This window comes from Emys orbicularis, chromosome 3 (genome assembly GCF_028017835.1).
Source record: "Emys orbicularis isolate rEmyOrb1 chromosome 3, rEmyOrb1.hap1, whole genome shotgun sequence".
Taxonomy (NCBI): domain Eukaryota; kingdom Metazoa; phylum Chordata; order Testudines; family Emydidae; genus Emys; species Emys orbicularis.
In genome coordinates, this window is record NC_088685.1 from 130,722,983 (window position 1) to 130,735,368 (window position 12,386).

Consider the following 12,386-nt stretch of genomic DNA (forward strand, 5'->3'; position numbering starts at 1 on the left):
AAAAGGCACGCGCTCCGGGCCCTTGTTCGGGGCATAAACGTTGACCAAATTCAAAACCAGCCCCTCCACGCGGGCCCGGACGTGCAGCAGGCGGCCCGGCACGACCTCGGTGACCCCCAGCACCTCAGGCCGCAGCCCCGGGGAGAACAGGGTGGCCACCCCAGCCGAGTGGGCGCTAAGGTGGCTAAAATAAACCCCGTCACCCCACTCCAGCCGCCAGCTAGCCTCGACAGCTGGGGCCGCGTGGGTCTCCTGCAGGAAAATCACAGAGTACCCCCCCTCACGAAGGAAGGAGAGCACCTGGCTCCTGCGAAAACCCACCCTACAGCCCCGGGCGTTCAACGAAGCAAACGTGGTGACCGTCATGCTGAGGGCTGGGGCAGATCCTCACTGGCAGAGGGATCGACAGCCTCCAGCGGGCCTCGCAAGATTCCATGCTCGACCCCGAAGGCCAACAAGGAGTCGCGGAATCTGCGGGCCCGCCGGTAGGCCGCGAAGTCCCGCCGATCGGACCCTCGCCCCTCCCCCAAAAGCGCCCTCACGGCCTGAAGAACGAGATGGAAGTCCCCCCAGCGCCGAAGGGCCATCGGCACCTTACCCTGGGAACCACGGAAATCTGATAAAAAGAGGCGCAGCTCATCCCGCAGCGCGGAGGGGGAGGCAGCGGCCGAGCCGCCGCCGACCTCCGGCAGGGCCCCGGAAGGGTCCTCGCGGACGGACAAACAAGGGGCCGAGCCCCGGCGCTGCTGTGCCGGGCTGCTCGTCCCCAGTCCCGGCAGAGGAGAGGGCGGTTGAGAAAACAACACAGCCCCCACAGTGGCGGGAAGGGGAAAAACAAAAGCTGCTCCCCGAGGGTCGTCCGTAGGCAACGGAAACGCGACAACCCCGGGGGTAGCAGGGGGACCCGAGGTGGCAGGAGAAGACACCTCGGGAACAAAAACAGGGCTAGGGACCGAAACGGGCTCCCCCTCTCCCGCTGCCAAACCAACGGGGGCAGCAGGGACAGGGGAAGCTTCAGGGGCAGGTAAGGTGGAAGGGGCGGGATTGGAGGCAGAAACCGGCCGCTCAGCAACAGCCGTCGCCCCAAGGGGCACGGCGGCTGTGCACAAAACGGTAGGCGTGGCCGGGCCGGCAGGTAGGGCAGGTAAGTTGGAAAGGGCGGGATCGGGGGCAAGAACCGGCTGCGTAGCAACAGCCGTCGCCCCTAGGGGCTCGGCGGCTGTGCACGAGACGGTACTCACGGCCGGGCTGGCAGGTAGGGCCAAGGGTTCCCCCAAAACCAATCCGGGGGTGGCAGAACCGGGAGTAGGAGGGGGAGGCGGGATTAATTCAGCACCCGGATCGGGGCCCGCCGATGGAAAAGTGTCCTCCCCCTGGGTAACCGGGGTCAGACCTAGGGCCTCGATCTCATCAAAAAAGGAGGCGAAAGCTGTCCCCCCGGCCCCGGCGACCTCCTCGCCAGTCACAGGGACGAAAGCCGCCCCGGCATCGGCGGGTGGCGGCGGGAGGCACGGACGAAGCAAGGACCGGGGGAACCGCTACCGAAGCCACCTCAGGTGGAGGCTCGACGATAGGGACAGGAGGTTCCCCAGCCACTGCCACGGCATCTACGGTCTCCATGGCCAGCGCCTCCTGCTGTGCACCGTCCGGGGGCGCGGTAACAGAACCAGCAACCTCGGCCCCCCGCAACATCTTTCGGGGGGTCAGCTCTCCCTCCTCATCGGAGGGGAGGGAGAGAGTCCGCAATCTGCGGGCGCTGCGCTTCCCCCGGACGGTCACCCAGCCCCCTGAGGTGGAAGAGGAGGTGGAGGGCTGGTCAGCAGGGGCGGGGTCGGAGAGCAAGGGTAACAATTCGGCTCGGGGTGGCAGGGGCAAAGGGCCACCAGGGAGAGGGGAAACCTCCCCCTGGGGCGGGCCCCGCCCCGCGGCTGGCAAAAGCCGTCCCGCTCGCTCCTCCACAAGCCTCGCCGATCCAGGGTCAGCGACGGCAAGGCCCGCCCGCTCGGTCGACTCCGCGGCCAGAGCGGGAGTCACGGCAAAAGGAGGAGGAGCGGCGGTAGCAGCAGTGGCCGAACCGCTAGGATCGTCGGCGACGATAGGGCCGGCACCCGCTCGGGCCCCGGGGGTTTCGGACGCCCTACCAGAGCGGGCCAGGGGACAGTCTCTCCGGACATGCCCCGGCGCTCGGCAGAGGAAGCACCGGGCCTCCCCCGTCGAATAGTGCACCCGATAGTGGGCCCCGCGGTAGGGCACCAGGAAGGACCCTTCGAGCACCGCTCCGGCACCCGCCGCCGGCGGCAGCTGGAGCTGGACCTGCCGGCGGAAAGACAGGATGTGACGGAGGGTGGGGTCTTTACAGCCCAACGAGAGAGGGTTTAAAATAGAAATGGGCTTCCCCATGGCGGAGAGGGCAGGCAACAGGGCGGCGTTGGGGAGGTAGGGCGGAACGGAGGTCAAGACCACCCGTACGCCCAGGTCCTCCAAGGGTTCCAAAGGAACAAACACACCTCCCACCGCCAGGCCTCTTTCCACCGCCTCCTGCGCGGCGGCCTCCGATGCCAGGAAGAACACGGCCTTCCCATACATTTTGGAAGCCGCCACGATGGCCGTGGGCCCCACCACCCTCGCCAACGCCCGCACGTAGGTCTCGATATGGGGCGAGGCAGGCACAAGGTGGCAGCGGATGCCATGCCTCCTAGTTAGCGAGGGGAAGGGGCCCAGGTCGCCAGAGATGGGTCCGGAGGCAGCGGTCGGGGCGGAAGGTGCAGCGGTACGCGGAGGGGCGGCGGCCACCTGGGCGTACGCTCTGTGGGCTCGAGAGGCAGCGCTCTCAGAGCCGGTGAAAGGGACGGCAGGAGAGGGAGGGGCCGCGGCCGATGTCGAGGCCGCGGCGGGGATCGCAGCCCCGCCCGCAGGAGGCTTGGTCCCACGGGCGGGGCCCTTGCCCTTCTTCCTCCCCTGGCCCTTCCTGCCGGTGGAAGAGGCAGCCGTGGCAGCGGCGTTGTCTAGGGCAGGGCCGGCCAAGGGGCCGGTCACCGGGGCGGGCGGGGGCAACAGGGCAGAGGAAGAGAGCGGGGCAGGGGCAAGAACACGGGCAGGGGCAGGGGTGGTGGCGGGGGGAGGGGCAGGAGCAGAGTCCCCCGCCATAACAACCTTCAGCTGCAAACGGGGCGGGGAAAAAGGGGAAGAGGAGGGGGGAGGGGCCTAACCACACCCTCCTAGAAAGCTACAGAGAGGGGAGGAGGGCGCCTCTGGGAGAATGCCGGCTCCTCCGGCTACACTGTTGGGGGGGGGGGGGAAAACTATAACAACAACATAAGGGGGCAAAAACAATGCAAAAGGGGGGGGGGGCGCAACAAAACAGGGACACGAGCGCGCGCGGGGGGAAAGGGGGGGGGGGAAAAACAGAGCAGCGGCCCAGGAATATAAACAAATTCCCAGCCAACTGCAAAAACTTCAGCCAGCTGCAATTCAAGGACAAGGCCGAGAACACAGCCAGCAGGCTAGAAACCGTGGGGGGGGGGAATGGGGGAAGGGGAGGGGGGGAAGGAGCACCAAAAGAACAAACCGAAGGGGCCGAAAAAAGGGGGGGGCGGGATAAACGGGGGGCTACAGGGAGGGGATCCCCCCAACTAAACGCAGCGGGGGGGGGGGGAAAGGTGCACCCACAGCGCTCGTGAAGCGGAGGTCCTGCCGCTCACTGCTGTAAACAAACAGTCCCGGACGGTGGAAGAGGGCGGGGGGGGCAAACAGCCCCGCCGAGGGACGAAGAGCAGGTCCAGGCGACACGCGGGACGGTGGAGGGGTTGTCGGCGGTGGGGGTGGTGGCAGAGGGGGAGCAGATGGACGAAGGGGGGGGGGGCACCGCGCCCCTCCCCGCGCTCCCTGCAATACAGGGGACGGGACAGAAGGATCCCAAGTCGACCTCAGAGTTTCTTGGCACGCAATGGCTCCCACTCCGAGGAATTACGAGCGGGAGGCTCAGTACCGTCCACACTCCACAGTCCGCTCCAGGGGACAGGACAAAAGGATCTCGAGCCGACCTCAGAGCGTCCTAGCACACGATGGCTTCCACTCCGAGGAATTACGAGCGAGAGGCTCAGTTCCGTCCACCCTCCGAACGCGACTGGAGGCAGCACCACCCCAGGAGCAAAGATGGCAAAGTCACTCAACAAAACACAGTTCTTAAGCAATCCCCTCCACAATCTCCCGAATCAGGAACCTAGTCTCCTCCGACTCCGCGACGGAGGCAGCGGCTCCCACACAGGAACAGCAGTGAGCGTCAGGCGTCCGGCCAGGCAAACAGGCAGGCAGGCAGGCAAACAAGCAAGCCAGCAAGCAGGTGGGCCCCCAGATGGTGTCGGTGTTGGTGTTGGGGGGGCCGGTGCTTCTCCCTCCGGAGGCGAGGGGGGGGGCAGGCCGGCAAGGCCCCCCCCTCCGCACTCACTCACTCACGCAGCAGCAGCAGCAGCAGCAGCAACAGCAGGAGAGGGCCAGGGAGGGAAGGAGGGAGAAGAGAGAGGAGCTCTAGCACCAGGCGACCGATCCCTCCCTGTAGTGAGCCGGTGTGGCTCCCCGCCGTCCCGGAGAGGGAAGAACCCATCCGGAGGCCGGAGTGGGCGGAGCTAGGGAACTCTGAGCCCGCCCCTCAGGGGGTCAGGCGGCGACCCGGAAGTACAAAGGCTCGCCCTCAGAACTCAGTCAGGCCCCAACCGCCGGAGAGACCAGACGTCTCCAGCCTAGCTCGGGGCTGGGAAACCTCCGCGGCCCGGGGCGGCTGCCAGGAGCCGCCGGGCCTGCCCTGCGCCTCCTATCCGGAGGAGCCGCCGGGCCTGCCGAACGATCCCTGGCCTGACGAACCCATGGTCCAGGATCTCCCCGAGGCCGACACCAGCCCCCAGGTAGGCCCAGAGGGGGAGTGTGGAAGTAGCCCGGGGGCAGCCGACCCCAGTCTGGCTGCAGCACTGCCAGAGCCTATGTCAGTGTGTTGTGGCCAGGATCCCCACTGACCAAGCAGCGGGCCTTCTGCCGCTGCTAGGGCCCCGGGCTGGGACGCAGTGGAGTGGGAGGGCCTGCGTCCCCCCTGCCACCCAATCCATGGGTGGCAGTCTCCCCCTCTCCCAGGCCTGTGGAGGCTTAGGCCTACTACTGTTGCTCAGCCCTGACTGAGGGCCTGAGCTCTTGACTCAGTGTTTGTTGCCCCGCCCTGACCTAGGGCCTGGGCTTAAATAACTTTGCTTACTGTTGCTCAGCCCTGACTGAGGGTCTAAGCCCTGACATAACGATGGTGCCTGCCCTGAGCCAGGGTCGGGCTGACTGTATCTTTTCAGGATTGCAAGGGCTGCCGGGGGAGACCCTGCAGCCAGACAGAGTACCCTAGCCCCCAGGGGTAGTGAGTCGGTGTGGCTCCCCGCCACCCCAGAGAGGGTCAAGCCCCGGCAAACACTTGTACACCGCTCCACACAACCCACACCTCATGAGGGTTTGTAGCCAGTTACTCCACACAGTCCATAGATGCTCTGGACATAACCCTGTCACTCCCCTGGCCCTCCTACCATTTGTGGAACTCATTAGCACATGGGAGAGGGGTGTAGAGCCCACATATATTATCCTTCAGCTTCCTGGCTCTCCTGTATAGTAGAACCACACCAATTTCTTAGCGCTTGGGGCCTTCTGTAGCTAAGGAGAGCACAGAAGAATTTCACCTATAGTGGTTAGACAAAGTTGAAAAGCAAATATGGCTTGTTTCTTCATTGCCTTGCACCTTGTGTTGTCATTTATGTGTGTGCAAAGTGGGTGTAAAACGCTATCAGATCAGAATGGCTGTGTTTTATACCCACTTTGTGCAGGCATAAATGAATACACAAGGTGTAAGGCCATGCAGAATCGGGGCTGGATCTGGTAAGCCAGATTTATTATCAAACAGAAGTTACAGGTTTGATACACAAATTACTGGATTAGGTTGTATGGCCTGTGTTATACAGGAGGTCAGACTAGATGGTCACAATGGTCCCTTCTGGCCTTAAAAACAATGAATTTATGAAATTATTTATACTGCAAAGTTTTCTGAACTTGATAGAAGGAATTCTAAGAATTCAAAAACTTTGACAAGAATTTCAAAAGGTGGTTTTTGATGAATAATGGTCTGGTCCAAAGTCCACTAAAATTAGGGTGACCAGATGTCCCGTTTTTAAAGGGACAGTCCCATTTTTTGGGACTTTTTCTTATATAGGTGCCTATTACCCCCAACCCCCGTCCTGTTTTTTCACAGTTGCTATCTGGTAACCCTAAGTAAAATCAACAGGTGTTTGGAATCTAAGTAGGCTTTTCCTGCTCCTGTGTATAATATTTTTAAAAAGCACTTTACTCTTTCACTTGTGTTCAAATTTTCATCCAAATTTATAAACTAGCACCTGCCTTCAGCTTCAGTGGAGTTGCTCCTAATTTACACTGGTATAACAGAGCAGAATCAGGCTGACTATACAGAAAAGTGCTAAATACACTATACAAATCAGACTTTGAGGTTGGGAGCCACAATATCATGTGAAAAGTAAACTAAGATTAATAGACTTCACGGCTAGAAGGGACCATTATGACCATCTCATCTGACCGCCTGTATAACACAAGCCATAGAACTTCCCCAGAATAATTCCTTGAGTATATGATTCTCTAAAGAATTTCACTTCAAGATGAGTTTTGAACACCTCCATTTGCTGGGTAGGTAGTGAAAGTGGTTGTGCATTTGGAATTACTGAGTGCTTGTCTGAAGTCTGTGGAGATGGATTGACTGGGTAGCCTTTATCTTCACAATTGGAGAATCCTTTCTGTTCACCTAGGCCTGTGGGAAATGTGTTATTGGCCAGCTTGTTCCTGGCTCTGCTCAGACACATCCAGAAAGGGTGCGGGAGGATGAAGGAAGGACATAGAACTCCATCCCCCTCACGCGCACATCCTTCCTCATGCATTTGTCCCTTGCTTACCCATCTTCAGCCTCCTAAGTATTCACACTTTATATGACACTTTTTTCTCCAGTGTCCTGGGGCTCCTATTTTGACCATATCATTGAATGGAACAAGCACTTTGATGATGAAAATATTATGTTTATAACTTATGAAGAACTGAAAGAGGTGAGGTTAAATTTATGTAAAGAGTGCTTTATCTTGTGTTTCATGTAGTGTTGGTCACTGAACTATTCAGACATTATCAGTCTTATTTGAATTAACTTTAAGGTGTCAAAGAAACATAGAAGTGAACAAAACTACTTTAGAATAACTAAGAACTAGAAGGAAGATTTTCAAAGGCACAAACATTCCCATTGAAAATCGATGGGAGTTAACCGATTGAATTGCATCTCTCTCTAAAACATATGCTCTAGTTCAGCCATGAGCTATTAGGCAAGAATTACTGGGAGAAATTCTATGGCCTGTGCTTATGAAGGGAGTCAGACTAGATGATCATAATGGTTCCTTCTGGGTTTAACATCTTTGAACAGTGAATGTACAGAAAGCAATTATTACTGGCAGCTCAGCAATTCTGAAGTTGTTTTTTCCACTACAAAAACCCTGAATCAGTAACATTGACACTAACTGGTGAAAACCACAATATGGTCTAGCTACAATTTAAGGCCTAGGTCCTGCAAACACGCAAGCATGTGAGTTAGTTTACCTATGTGGGAAGCCCCAGCTTGGTACGGATTGCTCATAAGTGTAAAGTGACTTGTGTGTTGGAGGCTCCCCTTATTGGGAGTTAATTCCCAACTCCCATTCATTGCAGTGGTGTGAAGGCTCCTTCTACAGCCCTTGGGGGGCGGGCGGGGGAAGGGATTCACTCAGAAACCACTCCAACACCATTAAGGGAACAAAACCCTGTCAGCAAAGAGTCCCAATGCTTGCCAGCATCAGTCCTTCAGTCACTGGTCCGGGCACTGCTTTGGGCTCTGGCTGATCCTCACATGCGGCATGATGCTGGCTCACAGGTGGCCACACAGCCAGACTGCTCCTGGGGCCAGTCCCCCAGCCTGGAGCTTAGACTCTCAGCCTGCTGTGTACTCAGGAGCCCCTTCTCCAATCAGAGGAGAGCTGGCAGCAGGAATTAAGGGTGGGATTTCCTACCAATTGTCTAGCCAACCAGAGCTCTTGTGAGGGTGGAGAGGCCAGTTTCTCCTGTTTGCTTATTTGCTCACATATCCGGGGTCTGGGGATGAAGCCACCTTTCACAGCACTGATGTTCTGAGAAGTGTGGCTACGTCTATGCTCAGGCCTGCCGACAGCAATTCTGGGCCTAGAGCCAGGGCCAAGGCCACCCATGGGGGGTGCAGCGCCCAGGGCAGAAGTGACAAATCCCGCACTTCTGGGACCTGCCCATCACTTCCAGGACCGACTGCGCTGGCCAATTGCGCCAGGCCGCGGGGCCCCCCAAAGCACAGGGCCCGGAGCGGTTGCCCCGATTCGCTGTCCCCTAGGGATGGCTCTGCCCGGGGCAGAACAGTCAATGGGCCCCCTAGAAAGGTCTACCTGACATTTGGGCGGTGCTGCGCCAGTGCTGGCTGGTGCCCAGCAAGCTGCTGGCTGCGCTACTGGGTGCACTCTTCTGGCACGGCCAGGGCTTCCACATGCCTGCCCGACTGCCTTCCCCACCGCCGGTACTACCCTGTGCGTGCCTAGGAGCCCTGCAGCCTGCCCAGATGATTTAAAAGGGCTCCCAGGCCCTTTTAAATCACCCAGGCCCCTGGGCAATTGCCCCTTTTGCCCCCCCATCCCCTGTCGGCGGGCCTGTCTATGCTTAAATAGCTACTGCAGCTCCACTGCTGTAGCACTTCAGCATAGATAGTTACTTCAGCAACCGGCGGGGTTTTCCCATCACTCTAGTCAATTCACCTCTCCGCCAGGCAGTAGCTATGTTGACAGAAGAATGCTTCCGTCGACCTAGCGCTGTCTACACCGGGGCTTAGGTCGGCTTATCCACATGACTCAGGCGTAGATTTTTTTTTTTTACACGCCTGAGTGATGTAGCTGGGTTGACCTATCATTTTAGTGTAAACGAGCCCTTAGCCTTGACATGTTTGTTAGAAACAAGGCCTAAGATTGTAAATGATAAAGACAGTCCTTAGAGTCTCCATGTATCACAGACATGTGGGGCTTGATATTTGTGCACAGCAAATGAACTGTCAGCCAATCACTTAAGTACTTAGACATGCAAGGCACACCTAACCCATCACAGGTTTAGTTCAACACCTCTCATAAATGGCTTTTTTGCTGCTTCCACTCCTTCCTTGTGTGCTTTAACACGAACGTCTGCATTGCAACCATACTGAAGAAAAAGAAACAGGTAGCTGTTTTAAAAAAAAAAAAAGCACAGAAGCTAAGTATTGAACTGGCATGGAGCCCAAACTCTGCTTTCACTCCTAAAAGTGGTTTGAGGAACGTTGTGAGGGTGCTTCTGTTGCCAATGCCCTTGCTGTACCTTGCTCTGTTACAAGCTTCTTTTGTAACTGTGGGCAGGTCACAAATGGTCTGATTTGCAGAGGTACTGGGCATCCGTAGCTCCCATGGAAGCAAACAGCAGCTGTGGGTGTCCAGCAGTTCTGAAAATCAGGCCATTAACCTCTGTGAGCTTCAGTTTACTCATGTGTAAAATGGGCACACTGTTTATACAGCTTCATGAATCACTTTGAAATCTTCAGATGTGAAGCTTTAGAAAAGTATTACTGGGGGTAAAGCAAAGCATTCTAGTTCCAGTGTGAGTCTGGCACAATGACAATGAAACAATGTATTCTCGATGAACAACTTGCCCCCTGACACCTTCTTCCTCTTTTCAGAACCCAAATTTGGGAGTGAAAAAAATAGCTGAGTTCTTTGGGTTCTCCGTGACTGATGAAGAGAGTCAAGCTGTTGCAGACAGGAACAGCTTCCAGACTATGAAAGAGAACTCCCACAAAACCCATGGGGCACTTGGAAATGTTCTCTTCCGCAAAGGTGAATTCCCAAAGATGCAATTGACAGTCCCCTAATGGCAGATTATTCTCAAACTTCTCTTTGCAGACACCATATTAAAAGTTACTGGGAGTCAATACACGTCATTGAGGCAGTATTTAAAACATTCATTCCACATTAAAGTACATTCACCAGTCACTCTTCTTTCGAGAAGAACATCAGAAAGATTTTTCAGGTTGGCTCCTCTTTGTTCCTCTCTTCAAAGCAAAGCTCCCCCCTCCCCCCACCCGTTCCCCAAACCAGACAGTCTTCAACTTGGGGGAAAGTCATTTGTTACTTTTCAATCGATAGACCTTCCCCAACAGATATTGGAATCAGTTTGTATGTCACCTGTAGTCAGCCACATTCTTTCATATGTCAGCAATCTACAGCTCCCAAGGATTTGGCCCATAGTATCTCCAAGATAATTTATAGTTCTGTTTCTGCTCTGCTTTCCCACACCCTTTCTTTAAGAAGCAGCTATTATTGTAGCTTCCAGCCCTTCTGGGAGGACAGAATATAATTATAATAATTAATTAATGGAGATATCCCATCTCCTGGAACTGGAAGGGACCTTGAAAGGTCATCGAGTCCAGCTCCCTGCCTTCACTAGCAGGATCAAGTACTGATTTTGCCCTAGATCCCCAAGTGGCCCCCTCAAGGATTGAACTCACAACCCTGGGTTTAGCAGGCCAATGCTCAAACCACTGAGCTATCCCTCCCCCCATGCACCCCCAAAATAACTTTGGATTAGGAGCAGTCCCACAGTAATACTATTTCCCTTCTATCCTGCCATGCCAGATAATCAAAAGCATGTAACTGGTCCACAGGTGTGTTTCACACACACCTAATTAATTATCTGATTTCCTTAAGCAAGGTGCATGCACTTTCTATGGGCCTGAGTCTGCCACTCCTACTCACTCTGCATAGTACCTTAGAAAGTAGTAGCATTAATTTAAATAAGATTACTCAGGGAGTAAGATATTACTCATCATAATGGTGTGACAATGAGGTCTTCTATTTACTGCACATAGTATTTAATGAAAAACATGATGGCCACACTGAAAAAAGAATATTTTGTAGCTCATTAGCTTAAATATTTACTTTATTTAAAATGCACTGGCCAAAGAAAAATCTTTCTGTAATAAGGTAAATGTTCTCTTGAAGAACCTATTCCAGTGGCGGAACTAATAGGAGGGCAAGGGGAACAACCACCCCCTGTGGCCTTTAGGTGTATGTGTGGTATAGGCGCTGAGTCCATGGGCAGGGGAGGGCCTGAGGGGGGCAGGAAGAGGTGGAGTGAGGGTGGAGCCTTGGAGTAGAGTGGGGGTGGAGCATCTGTGCCTTCTCAAGCATATTATGCAATTGACAAAAGGAGGTGTACAACACAAATTTTCACATGGGGCTAGAGAGTGAACCAGCTGCTCACTCACCTGGCAACAGCGGCTCCAGTCCCACAGGGCTGGGCCTGGCTCTCTGCTCCAAGCGTTGTAACATGGCACATGAGGTGGTGTGGGGCTGCAACCTTGTGCACCATGTCTCAATGCCACTCACTGAAATTTGGCCCTGCCACTCCTCCATCATGATGGAGGGGTGTCTGGACCAAACCTGAATGGCACTGCGACCCCATGTGACATGTCAACACCCAAAGTGGAGAGCCAGGCCCTAATCTATGGGAGAGGAACCGCTGCTGACATGTGAATGCAGGGCGGAATTGCTCTCCAAACTTCAACGAATGACCCATCACCCCCACCTTACTGCAAAAACTGGCTTCACCACTGGTCTGATCCAAACCTCATTAAAGTCAATGAAAAGATTATACTGTCATCAGTAGGCTTTCAATCAGGTCCTTAGTGATCACCAATGTACACTCTAGTTAGTGTAAACCATGGCTGAAAAGAACCAATTCTGAACAAAAGTTGAAACACTACAGTCTTCGCTACCAGGCAGTGATATATACACTAAAATTAAATAAATATGTTTGCTTGCAGGCAGTGTTAGTGACTGGAAGAACCTTTTTACTGAAGCTCAGAACCAAGAAATGGACAAAAAGTTTGAAGAGTCCTTAGCAGGAACTAAACTGGGAGCAAAGATCAAGTATGGGGTGTACTGCAAAGCATGAAAATGAAAGCTAGCTTACTGAAGCACAAAATGATCTGCTTGTTTGCTTTTGTACACTGAAGGAAAAGCCTATTTACTTGATCCAGATTTCTTTGTATGAATTTGTAAACAATCATGTTCTCACTCTCCTTGATTATATTGGCCTCATTAGCACTACAAAAGTGATTTTTGCTCCCTCGGTATTCACCCCTTCTTGTCAACTGTTGAGAATAGGCCACTTCCACCTTAATTGAATTGGTTCGTTAGCACTGACCCCCCACTTGGTAAGACAACTCCCATCTTTTCATATGCTGT

At 54.7% G+C, this 12,386-nt stretch overlaps 1 protein-coding gene across 1 annotated transcript; it reads left to right on the top strand.

Moving 5' to 3' along the window:
• Positions 1–3,946: 3,946 nt before the first annotated feature.
• Positions 3,947–12,093, top strand: LOC135876253 (sulfotransferase 6B1-like). Its single transcript, XM_065401450.1, has 4 exons — positions 3,947–4,097; positions 7,033–7,127; positions 9,818–9,974; positions 11,963–12,093. Exons 1-4 carry the CDS (start codon positions 3,947–3,949, stop codon positions 12,091–12,093), a joined length of 534 nt encoding a protein of 177 aa, XP_065257522.1.
• The last annotated feature ends 293 nt before the right edge of the window (positions 12,094–12,386 follow it).